Raw genomic sequence first — 13349 nt, forward strand, 5'->3', positions numbered from 1 at the left:
TTTCTTTTAAAGTTTCTAGAATACCCAATGATCCAAGATTTATTTCTACATCCATGACCCATGATGTGTAGTTTGTTCCCGATACGTCTAGGGCATCAAACTCAAGCTTTGATAAGTTTGACATTTTCTATTTTCAGAAAGATGAACAACATAAATTATAATCATAATCAATTTCTAACAACATGAAATTAGAATCATTTTAAATTCATAAGTAGCAAACAACAGAATAATGGAATGATTACAAATAATAAAACCACAAGGGCAGGATAGAATATAGGTTCACCCAGTGGTATATTAGCAACAATGATGATAGTTAATATGACCAATACAATAGGAAAAATCATCCTTGTGTGAATCATCTTTACAAAAACTTTTTGAGAGTGGTGATCTGAGAAAATGAAGATTGATTTGTGAAAATGTGAAAACGGAGATGTTTATTTTATATTTGAAAAATATAGTCGTTGTAACGTCGTCAGTTAATGTTAACAACCGTTATGCATATATGACCGTTGTAATGTCGTTAGTTGACGTTAACGACTGTTATGTACTCGTTATATTAATAATAATTTTAATAAAAGAATTTTATTAGTATAAATATGATTACTATAAAATACATTTAGTGTAAATACATTTAGTATAAATACGAAGATTAGGAGAATAAACATATTATGCATAAATAATAAATTTAAGAATAAACATTAGTATGCATGAAATAAATGATGATTAATTGCATAAGTAATCATAAATGTTAGATAACATAGATATAAATGTTAGTGAAGTTAATAAGAGTTAGATTACAGAAATATAATTCAGGCGGTATAACCGACCATATATAACATAAATATAAATGTTAGTGAAATTAATAATAGTTAGATTACAGAAATATAATTCAGGCGGTATAACCGACCATATATAACATAAATATAAATGTTAGTGAAGTTAATAATAGTTAGATTACAGAAATATAATTCAAGCGGTATAACCGACCATATATAACTTAAATAACATAAATATAAATGTTAGTTATGATGATAATAATATTTATCTTACTAATAAATAATAGAAGATATCGTTAAAGATTTTTTTTTATTACCTTGATTAGTGACTTGTGCTTGCTTAGATAAACCTTGATTATACAGAGCACTTCGTGCTGATAACGTGTTATAATTCAGTAGGCTTATAACTACCTTTAGTGGGTTTGTTCTTAACTATAGACTACTAATAAACTTAAAATAAGAGAGAGTAAAAGAATGGTGATATATGAAATATATTCTATGTGTGCATCTTATGCAAATCACATCCTTTGGTATTTATAATACAATAATTTACTATGCAGTTAGGTAGAATAATAATACATCCGTGATTTGATTCAAATTTGTCAGCCACATGTTTTCTGTCTTTATCACAACACAAACAAAAAATCAAAAATAAAATGTCACGTCATTGTCATCTTTTGACAAAAGCCCCCAATTACAACTTCCCCTTTTCGTGCCATAGTCCAGTCATTGACTTGCCCTAAAAAATGCACATCATTCACTCCACGTCACAATCACCATTATCCGTGGTCTAAATGAGTCGTTAGCAGATAAATTGTATAATGTGAAGTAATTGGCAGTTTGACACCAAGGGTTGTTTTTGTAAATGTAAATAAACTTTTAAGTTTAGCTTTCCTTGCTCGACTAATACTGAACATGGTCCATCACAATTCATATCGTATAACTGTTGGTGAAACTTTAATTAAGCTGCACACACCCAAGGGCGAATCTAGTGTGTAACCAAGGTTGGAGAATTCGGATCTCGGGGAGATATCGTTTGGACTTTTTTAGGGAGATCTCGGCATCTCGGAATAATCTCGGGGAGATCTCGGGCATTGACTTACATTGACTTTATAGTTTTTTTAATAAAAATATACATAAAAACATAAATATATGTATATTTATATACGTTTTTACGAAATTTTACAAAAATATCCTAGAAATGAGCGAGAAAATCTAGGTTATTACGAATTTTACAAGAAAATCTTACAAATTAGCAAGAAAATCCGAGAAATAGTGGCTTTGATTAAGTTTGACCCCGTTGACTGAGAAATATCGGGAGATGAACATCTCGTCTCGGTTGCCTTCTAAAAATGAGATCTCGGAGGAGATCTCGTGAGATTTACAACACTGTGTGTAACCCGTGAGGTCATGTGACACCACTAGCTAAAATTTTTACGTATAAAATACTTTGAAACTTGTGTAGGACACTACTAAATTTAACCATATGAGCCCATATATTTTTTGAATCTATAGCTTTTTCTTTAAATTGTATAGAACACCACTAAATTTAACTACTCGGGGCATATATATTGTTCGAATTTGTAGTTTTTTAAAGTTAAACTACCAGTAAAATAGCATTTCAATATAATTAGTACTGGAAAAAAAATCGAGACCCCATTGAATTCTAATTCTATATTAGCCGCTCCGAAGGATATTCATTTGAGTTCAAGTTTTATCTTGGGTTTAAGGGAATCATTTTCAGCCCTTAGATTCACTTTGATCAATGACTTAGGATTAACTTTAAGAAATATAAGTATTTTGGGCAGAGGGGCATTTTCGTCCATTTACAAACAATATACTTTACACTTCAGAATTTGTATCTCATTCAATTCGTTAACCTCTCTCATTGAAGAACACACACAGTTACGATTCTAGGGTTTCACAAACAGTACTTCGATCGATCCACAGCAATCAAACCTTCCATCTGCAATCATCAACATCAAACAACAATAATCGTCTAATCGATCAAAAAATCAACAATCATCTATAAACAATGGCGAAATCAAATGATTCTCCGATTTCAAATTGGTGAAAGCTGTGTTGCCTGGAATGAAGATGAGCAGTGATCGGAAACCGGTTTCAATTGCTTTTATGTCATCTCAGGTCGGTCAGGTACTGCCTGTAGTGTATGCTATTCGAGCTTAATTACTTTCTTCTTAATTAATTAGTGAATCTAGGTTTTATAGATTTAGGTTGTGGTATGATGCACTCGAGTTGTTTGATCTGTTGTAGTTAGAACATGTAATCATTATGCTTGTTGTCATTGTTGAGTGATAATTTTCTGATATGATTTTTAATGATTAACTAGTAAACTTCGTATATCTTAATTGATATTGTACTTTAATATTAGGGCATGGTGATGGTGATTCATAAATGTTCAATTAGTTGTAATTAGTTCACATAAGTTCAGTATGTTGAATGACACCATGAATATGATTAGATGATTGTTGCTTTGAACTAAAATGACATTATATATTATTATAGACATTAAAAAAAGAAAATCCTATATTAGCTTTATTGTATCTTTAAACCATAGTTTTTCCAGCTTACAAGTTTATACATGTTCTTAGCAAGTGATAATGCTTATGTTGTGGTTTTAGATCCCTAAAGGATTATTATCTCACATGTGATTGTCCAATCACTTGTGATTCTGCTTTTCCAATCACATGTCATTGTCCAATCACTTGTGATTTTGCTTTGCCAATCACTTGTGATTGTGATAGTCAAATTGCACCAGAGTATGATCCTGAACTAGATGGAGAGGAGTTTTTAAAATTGGAAGATAAAAAGAATGACATTCATTTTTGTTAAGGTATTTTTCCTTCTATCTACTATGTTTCTGATTCTGCTTGTTACCAATCACATGTGATTCTGTTTTGACAATCACATGTGATTCTGCTTTTGCCACTCACATGTTATCTATGCTTTTTTCCAATTACATGTGATTCTGCTTTGCCAATCACATGTGATTACTTTTTAATTTACTGCATCACATAATATTCTAATGTTTTGCGGCTTTATATGCAGGATTATTGTGAAGTTATCGAAGAGAAGTTCAAATTGGTTGATGACCTTAAGCTGTTTTTGTCAACCAAAATAAAAGAAGGTTTATTGAAATTTTCAAATGAGAAGACTTTGATTTCTTATCAAAGTAAATTGAATCAAGTTTTTAGAGTTGTCGAGGGCGATGAGGTGAAGGTTCTGGATCGTGATATCAAGGACGACAATGAGAAGAATAATGTTGATGATGATGATGATAAGAAGGATGATGGTGAAAAAAAAGGTTGAGGATGAGAAGGATGATTTTGATTACATGGTTAATTCTGAGAACATCGAGGATGACAAAGTCAAGTCTGATTTGAGAGTTATTTGAATGCTTGTTTTCTTTTTAACAGGTTTTTTTCCACGTCTGCAGAAAGAGTCATTTCTTTGTGCTTGTGTTTGATTTGAGAGTTCCAAAGCTTAAAATACTTGACAACGCTCGCTTGACTTCAAACTTTGCTAAAAGATACGCCAAAGTTTGCACCCTCTTGGTTAGTTTTCTTTTCTAGAATGTTAGTTATTTGTATATTTGTATATAAAATAAGTTAGCCACTGATTGTTGACCGTATAATATCATTTCATTTTTGTATTAGCACTTTATATTTTTCAGTAATAAATACATTTTCTAAATGTCACTAGACTATTCAATCACATGTGATTGTATCATTCAATCACATGTGATTACATCATTCATTCACTTGTGATTACATAGTTCTATCACATGTACTAAAATGAGGTTATTTTTAGCACACGTGTTTTTTGAAAAGCTGATGTTTATGTTTCTAATTTGTTTTTCCAGACATACTGCTTTGGTGAGTATCTAAAAGTGCACAAGCATCCAATGACAGATCAGATTGAAAAACTGAATGCAAAGCGAATCACTTTGCCATGGGTTACAAGAGATAAGGCTGTTGATTGCGGTGCTTTTGCCATGTACCACATGAAAAGATATAAAGCCACAGCCGATGGGAATTGGATGGAGGAATTGTTTCCTGAATCGGTGGAACAAAAAAATTAGCTGAGGAAGTTGAGGGTCTGGTATGCCGCGAAGCTTTTGACACATTCTCTGAACCAGCATGCCAACTTGATGATTCGAAGTGCAAATTCATTTAACAAGTTTTATATGAAAGAAAATTACAGGAACCTTGGTATTGAAGCACAAAATTCAAGACCCGAACGTGTTGCAAAGATATTGGAGAATTTTAGTGGTGAAAAGTGAATTGTTTTGTCAAAAACATATTCTAGATTTTAGTTGCTTAGTTGTTAAAAGTGAATTGTCTTGTTTAACACATGTGTTATGTTACTGTTAGTATGTTATTGTTAGTATGTTATGATATTTTTAATAGATTTTAGTATGTTTCTGTTTGTATGTTACTATTTGTTGATGGTTTTCATAGTGCATATCACTTACACGTTAAGCACATGTGATTTTGCATAGCTAAACACATGTAATTCTAGCTATCACTTGTGATTTTTCATTGTCAATTACTTGTGATGTTGCCAATCACTTGTGATTCTGCATGTTCAATCACTTGTGATTCTGGCTATCACTTGTGATTTTTCATTGCCAATCTCTTGTGATTATGGCAATCACTTGTTATTGAACATGTTCAATCACTTGTGATTATGGCAATCACTTGTGATTTCTGCATGACCAATCACATGTTCTTAATATAATCACATGTGCTTGGCTTATCCAACCCCATAGATCATATACACAACTGTTGATTAACATTATGTACTATGGTTGATTGAATTTATTAAAAAGCTATAAGTGATTCTGCAATTCAATTACTGGTGATTGTGACAGCCAATCACTTGTGATTGTGAAGTCCAACTTATGCGATTTTGAAAGTCAATCTTGTGATTATATAACAAAGGCAATCATATGATTATCTCAATCAATCACATGTGATTATGCAAGCCAATCACATGTGATTCTGCATGCCAATCACATGTGATTTGTCATGCCAATCACATGTGATGGTAAACGCTAATCATTGTAAAAGTCCATCACATGTGTATATATGTTTTTTGTTTTATGTACCATGGTTGATTGAAATTATTAAACACCTTTAAGTGATTCCTCAAGTCAATCACTGGTGATTGTGAAGGTTGATCACATGTGATTCTGAAAGCCAATCACTTGTGATTATGAAGGCCAACCCATGCGATTTTTGAGAGCCAATCTCGTGATTATATAACAAAGATGGTCATGTGATTCTACCAATCTTGTGATTATATAACAAACACACGTGATTATATAATCATTTTATAACAATATGATTCTACAACTATTGGCTTATTCAATTGCATAAATCAATAACACAACTGTTGACTCACCAATCACATGTGATGGATATCTAATCACATGTGATTGACTAATCTAATCACATGTGATTAGCTTATCTAATCAGACTGATTGTCTTATCCAACCACATAAATCATATGCACAACTGTTTATTAACATTGTGTGAAACAATAACAAAAACTAAAAAATATTTCTCTCATTATCAACTTTTGCAAATACATGTAGTCAAATCACATATCATAATCACCAACAAATCAAACAATTTGCAACTGTATGCTGCCATAATAAAACAGACTAGCAATATGAAATATTAGTATAACAGACTAGCAATATGAAAGATCGTGCAAGTGAATCAGCAAATCTAAGCAGTAAGCGAATCAGCACAACCAGCCTCCTAAATCTTCTTCTCTGCGGTGTTTGAAATAAGTTTTGCCTTAACAACCATTAGTTGTGAAAGTGGAACCATTCCATTTCCCAAAACTTTGAAATAACCAAACTGAGTAACATCAACAACCGGTGGCTTAACACCAGAAGCTTTCTTTTTCACATCTTGTGAGACCATTTACCAAGCTTATCAACATTAATTCAACGCAAGCCAAACAATTTCCAAACCATGAGTTCAACTAGCACATCAGTGTCACATCTAATAAATGATGAACACAAATTAGGTTTCTAAACATCTAAATATGTAAAAATAAAAATAAAAATAAAGGCATCATGAGTTTGATCAACTACATATGATAAATACAAAAAATATAATTTCACGGCTCCTACAAATAACATCAAATGCAATCACATATGATTGAAAAGGAAAAAATTAACATACCTTCAGCAGTTTCATCTTCATTATTTTTTCATCACTCATATCGTATTCCGGTTCCATTCCTTTAATTGAAGGTGAAGATGAATTGATTGAAAAATGAATTCGCCTGAGTGAACGATTATTGAGCAATCCAGAGTGAAACCAAGTTAGTGAATCGTATATCACGAATCGGAGTGAATCCGATCGAACGGGTGAAGGAATTGAACGGACTAAACGGATGCTTATGGAATCGACGCCGGAGAAACCTGAATCATCGTTAATCGCCGGATTGAATGAATATTCAATTCGGATCGAACAAATTAATCAGTCTGATTTCGCCGAAGAAACATCAATCGTTCATTGTCAATCGTCGGATTTCGTGTATCAATCGCCGGATTTCGTGTATCAATCGCCGGAGTGATGAATTTTAGGTTAACGATATCAATGGCGTGCAGGAGCTGCACAGGTTTTGTTGTTGGTAATTTAATTTGTAAAAAGACCAAACTACCCTCCTTGTATTATTTGGTGGTTAAATCTGGTTCATTGATCAAAAATGATCTAAGGGATGAGAAGCACTCCTTGGATCTCAACCTTTTACTTAGTTTCTTCTGAATACAACTCTAGCCGCTCCACACACTAAAGTTATAAATGTATAAATGGAATACAACATGTTTTGTTATTAAATTGTGCTGACTATGACTTTCAACATTTTACATTGTAACGTGTAGGTTGCTGATAATGGGACGTAGCATAGAATTGAATTTACAGAGCTGAAGAGGTTTGTTATATTACCGAATTTAGTGATCACCGAATACTTGGTGCTTTATTTTTCAACACTTTGAAAAATTTTCTAGTGTTTTTGAAAATAAACAAATTATTTTCACATTTTAAGTTTTTAATACTTGTAAATCATTTAAAATGTTAAAAATTGGAAAATGTAAAATGAGAAAACATAATATAATAAAGAAAATAAAAGACTTAAGACATTAAAAGGTAAATAAATGTAAATTGAACTGCTCGACTAATATTGAACTGCTGCAGTGAACCTCACGACCGCGAGGTAGGATCTCGCAACCGCGAGGAAGTATCTGAAAGTTAACAGTCTTGTTGTTACTAAACTTGGGACCGAAGCTCACATCTCTCAACCGCGAGTTTCTGATTTCCAACTTATGAGTTGCACTAATTTTAACTGTAGAAACTTCGAAAGCATCCTTCTCATCTTTCGCATCCTACATGTGATCAGTTTGTTGAAATTACAATTTTGAAATCCTAATTTTTTTAAATCGAGTAAAATAACTAGATAAGATTAATACACATTGATTAAGTTGTAGGAACCTCCGATCCAAAGCATCTTTCTCATCTTTCACATCCTACATTAAGACTTTGTTATTGCCCATTGTAGCTAATCAATATTAGCAAATAACTCGACATCAATTTGTTGAAAACACAAATTTGAAATTCTAAATCTTCACAACTGAGTAAAATAACAAGATAATATTGATATACTGATACACATTAATTACCTTCCTGGGGGGAGGGTGGTTAGTTCCAATAGCATCACTTGAACTTTCGGTTGTTGGCAGGGCCGGCCTTGGGCAAGGACGGGCTTGACGAAGGCCCCGGGTATGCTATAGGGTCAATAATTATTTAGGATTTCAATTTTCAAAATTCATGAATAATACTGTATGAGTTTTTGGATAATATAGTACAGCCAACTAATGTTTTGTCATGAACTCATGAATAAAGCAAATATAAAAATATAATCTTTATAGTTTTAACAAAATAAAAAACAAAATTAATTTTATATTAATGGAGATGTTTCAGAGTCACTTAAAGAAGACCACTACTCCTGAAGGAGATGACTATTTTTCATCAATACCCTTACGTATACTATAAAAGTACAATTTAACCCTTATATTTTGTATGTCAATCATATTTGTCTCGATTTTTGAACCCTAACAAAAATACCAAAGTTTAAAAGACTGTATATTCTTATTTCTTATTCTTATAATAAGATAGTAGACGCCTAAATTGATAATATTATTTACATTCTAAGATCTACGATTGCACGTATATAGATGGTTTGGAAATAGTAAATAGTCTCTGACTCTTAAGTGTAGTGAAACAAACAAAAATAATTTATATATAACCTATTTATAAAAGACATTATATACGAAGTATGTAGTAAGAAGAAACTATGCGGGACCTTAATCATCATTCTAAGGGTATACTATGTTTTATACGAAGCAAAGATATCAGATATACCATGCCTTATAAAAATGAAGGTCGTGTGAGATTAAGCACCTTCAACGCATGGTTAGATTCAAGCTTATAAACATATATTGCTATAGTATCAAAATAACTTTTATTTTATGGTAGCCCATTTCACTACATAAAGATGTGATCACTTACTTGGAAATACAATGCCTTCTTCAATTGTGCTAAGACTTCTTTTGATGTTGGACGTTTGTCTCTATCATCATCTAAGCATATACTGACAATGACTAGAAATGTTTCAAGTGATTCTAGCAAAACTTCTTCCTTGATATCTTTAAACACCATTGAGTATGCTTTTCTTTTTTTGATGATGCGTTTAATGAAACGAGACCAACATGTTGTTGATTTGGGACATTTACTTATTTGTCTCCCATACAATATCTCCAATAACACCACCCCTAGTGAATAGATATCAGACTCTTTGGTTAAAATACCAGATCCTTTGTATAGTGGGTCCACATAACCCGCTGTCCCACAAGCACGGGCTATAGTAACTTTAGTATTCGTATTAATTGTACTTATCAAGGAAAGCCCAAAATCACCAATTTTTGCCTTCCAATCATCAAACAACAGAATATTATCAGATTTGATGTCCCTATGTATCACCACCTCTTTTCCTCGAATACCTCCATGAAGGAAATCCATCCCGGTTACAACATCAATGCATATGTTTAGTCGGTTTCGCCATGTAAGACTCTCATTACTTAAATGCCCATATAGACTTCCATTAGATGCATACTCATAAACAATGAGTTTTTCATTAGTTTCGTTGCTATAACCTACAAGACCAATGACATTCTCATGCTTATATTCGTAAAGAATTTGTAGCTCATTGTAATACTCATTCTCCCCTTGACCATTACTTGTATCTAACTTCTTTGCAACAATGGTATTATATCCCTTACCATGTCCATGCGTAATGTGCCCTTTATACACGTTCCCAAAACCTCCTGTTCCAACCTTATTGGCATCACTGAAATTTTGTGTGATCGATTTAATATCTTCAAATGACATTTTATATAGGTCCTTGTGATTTTCCTGGGAACCATGAACACATTATTATGCATACATACATAAATACATACATTATTTAGTTATTACAATTTTTAATAAAATAATTATCGAACACTATGTCATCATCACTTAAAAGGTATTCTAATTTCTTTTACCTCTTATCGTCACTAAAGAAAAAAAAATAATGTGATTCACTTACTTGAAAAGATAATGCTTCTTGAAGTTTCCTCACGACCACTTCCATTCGAGGACGTTGGTTCTGGCTTCCGCCAGACACTCGTATGTAATCCTCAAAAATGTATCCAAAGAATCCTTGTTAGCCCCATTATTTAGAATACAATTGTTTCCAAACTTTTCTTGCTTTATTATAGGGGCTAACTTTTCCTCTATTGTTCCATTTTCAAACCATCCACGAGCCAAAGGTGCCAACCCTTTGTTATTACAACCCTCTTTTTTTTATCAAATCAGCTGCACACTTTCCACATAGAATTTCAAGCAGAACTATTCCGAAACTAAAGATATCCGATTCTCTTTTTAACCTTCTGGTCTTAGCAAACTCTGGATCCATATAATATTTATCGCCAACAATGTTATTGAGATGGAAAGATTTCCCATCTTGATTTGGAGGCAGGAATACAGAGTTGTGAAATCCAATAATCTTTGCCCCTGAAAGATCGTCTAACTCAATATTTTTACTATTTATGTTACAGTGGATTACGGTCTTTTGGTCCTCCATCCCATTATGCAAGTAATTCAGCCCATGTGCAACATTAATGCATATTTTCAATCGTTTTTCCCATGTAAGATTACCATCATTCAAACAACCATAAAGGTACTTATGAGAAATGTGCTTATAAATAATCCTAATAGTTCCATCATCCGATTCAAGTAATCCAAGAAGAGATTGTATGTTGGGATGCCTACATCTACTAAGAATATCTATTTCTTTAAGTGAAACATATTCTCTATATACAACTTTTTTTATCGTTACATTGTATGATCTTGTGGATGGTTCATATGTATCGTTACCTTCTATGGAGGAAAGATACTCACTATTAAAACATTCAAGGTTTCCTTTGAGAAGATAACAACCTTGGGACTTATTAAGAGAAGAAAGAGGATTATCAATGGAGCTTTCACATAAGTGTAAGCATATAACTTTAATCCACAAGTATTCCCACCTCTTTACCTGTGGCATTGTGATGAAGAGGAGAAAGAAGATAATCAATTATAGACGCAAAAATAGTATTTAGCTAATTCTATTAAAACAATAGAAATGTACATCGTGCGCACTGCTAGTATATGGGACTTAATTTACTTACGAAATTAAATCGTGCTCTAAAGATCAATTACCATCGAAGCTTGGCTTGAGTGGTATGGATGTGAGATCTAACTTGGGGTACTGCCAATACAGGTTCGATTCTCACTCCAAGCAGAGGGTTTCCAACCTTTGATGATACTGCCAATATCAATGCGATTTGGGAAGGTCTTTAGGGTTTTCCCATCCTTCGATGGTACTGCTAACATCGTCGCGAATTGGATTTTCTCCAAACGCGTGTATGGGTGACAAATAAGAGCATTCAATATCGATATCGCCGTTCAAGAAAAATAGTAAAGATGAATCTACGATGATGTGAGAATTTAGATCGAGTTAATCTATTGGGCTAGTAGGGGCTTGCATATCGCAAGAAAAACCGAGGAATTGAACTGACAAACCGATCTCAAACCAAACCGAGCTATTTTGATCCGGTTCTCGGTCCATATTTTGTCAGATTTTGTGTCTTCGGTCCAGACCGAACACACAAAAAATGACAAAAAAATAACAAAACAAAAATAGCCGAATTGAACCGAACCGAACTATATATATATATATATATATATATATATATATATATATATGTATGTATGTATGTATATATATATGGTCCGATTCTCAGTTTAACTTTCGGCTACAAATAGGAACGCGGGACAGAACCGAACGTCAACATAACTGCTTTGGTCCGGTTCTGTACCATGCATACCTCTATGGGCTAGGTATCCTAAAATGTACTATAACTATGATCGAAGATATATATTGTGTATATGAGCATTTAAAACCTATATTGTGAGAATTCAACTTTTAATTTGTTACAGTTTGTATGTAATTATTTAGCATCTACTCTTGGTTATATCCTCTCATACTCAAAGCCTCTCGGTTTAAAAGTTACTCTAACATGTAACATTAAAAAATCATAATTAATTTAAGTTAATCATTTTAATATATTTGAAAATTATGCTATTCAATTGAGTATCGAGTATGTTGAATACTTTAAAGTCCCATACTATACCAAAAATTTGAGTAGCTTAGTGCGCAGTTTGGACTTGATGTTTTCTGGAAGTTGTTTAAAGAAGTGCTCATACATCACGTCTACACTACTTCATGTATCAACGTTCAACCTTTTTATATTATATCCACCTAATAAAACACGCCCATTGATGGTTATAGGAGCATGGGAAGGATTAATAGTTTGCACATGGAGATAACATATAGGAATTACTTCCCATTTCTCCAATTGATCTGCCTTGCGCCTTGAACTGGCCTGCCAGGTGTACACCATATTAATAGTCTTGTCCGCGCTTTTCTCTTTGTCTGTACCCTTTTTCTGCCAAGGGAAAACTTTGTCAGGCGCACTGTTCAGCGAGGTGGACCCTTGCTTCTATGAAATCTTGAGACGATCAAGCTCTCCTCTTTTTAGGCACTCGACTACTCGTTCGATGAATGCCTTGCATCTGTTTATGTCGTGCCCATAGTCGACATGAAACTCGTAAAAGTTTAACTTGTCTCTTCTAGCATAATCTGACATCTTAGCTGGTGCAGTATTTGTTTAGTAGACGGGTTCTGTAGCCAAGATTTCTTTTGTTGTTTTTGTTAAATTGCGTATGAGTGCAAAATTCTCGTTGGAGACCGAACCTTCCCTTGATTATTACCCTCAATGCTTTTGCGAAACTTGTTATCATTGTATCACGAAGATCCTGATCCTTGGTTATTGTTGTCATTCTTGCGCTTTAATCCACCTCACTGTTGTCCCTGATGTGAATCATCATG

General features: G+C 33.1%; 2 protein-coding genes across 2 annotated transcripts; both read right to left on the reverse strand.

Moving 5' to 3' along the window:
• Positions 1-7959: 7959 nt before the first annotated feature.
• LOC139868008 (probable serine/threonine-protein kinase PBL28) lies at positions 7960-10264 on the reverse strand. Its single transcript, XM_071856348.1, has 4 exons — positions 9386-10264; positions 8497-8601; positions 8287-8343; positions 7960-8202 (listed from the first exon to the last, which is right to left on the reverse strand). Exons 1-4 carry the CDS (start codon positions 10262-10264, stop codon positions 7960-7962), a joined length of 1284 nt encoding a protein of 427 aa, XP_071712449.1.
• A 439-nt stretch (positions 10265-10703) lies between these two features.
• On the reverse strand, positions 10704-11462 carry LOC139868009 (probable serine/threonine-protein kinase PBL28). Its single transcript, XM_071856349.1, has one exon. The coding sequence runs from the start codon at positions 11460-11462 to the stop codon at positions 10704-10706; it is 759 nt and encodes a 252-aa protein (XP_071712450.1).
• Between the last annotated feature and the right edge of the window lie 1887 nt (positions 11463-13349).

Source organism: Rutidosis leptorrhynchoides, chromosome 9, assembly GCF_046630445.1.
Source record: "Rutidosis leptorrhynchoides isolate AG116_Rl617_1_P2 chromosome 9, CSIRO_AGI_Rlap_v1, whole genome shotgun sequence".
NCBI classification, from domain to species: domain Eukaryota; kingdom Viridiplantae; phylum Streptophyta; class Magnoliopsida; order Asterales; family Asteraceae; genus Rutidosis; species Rutidosis leptorrhynchoides.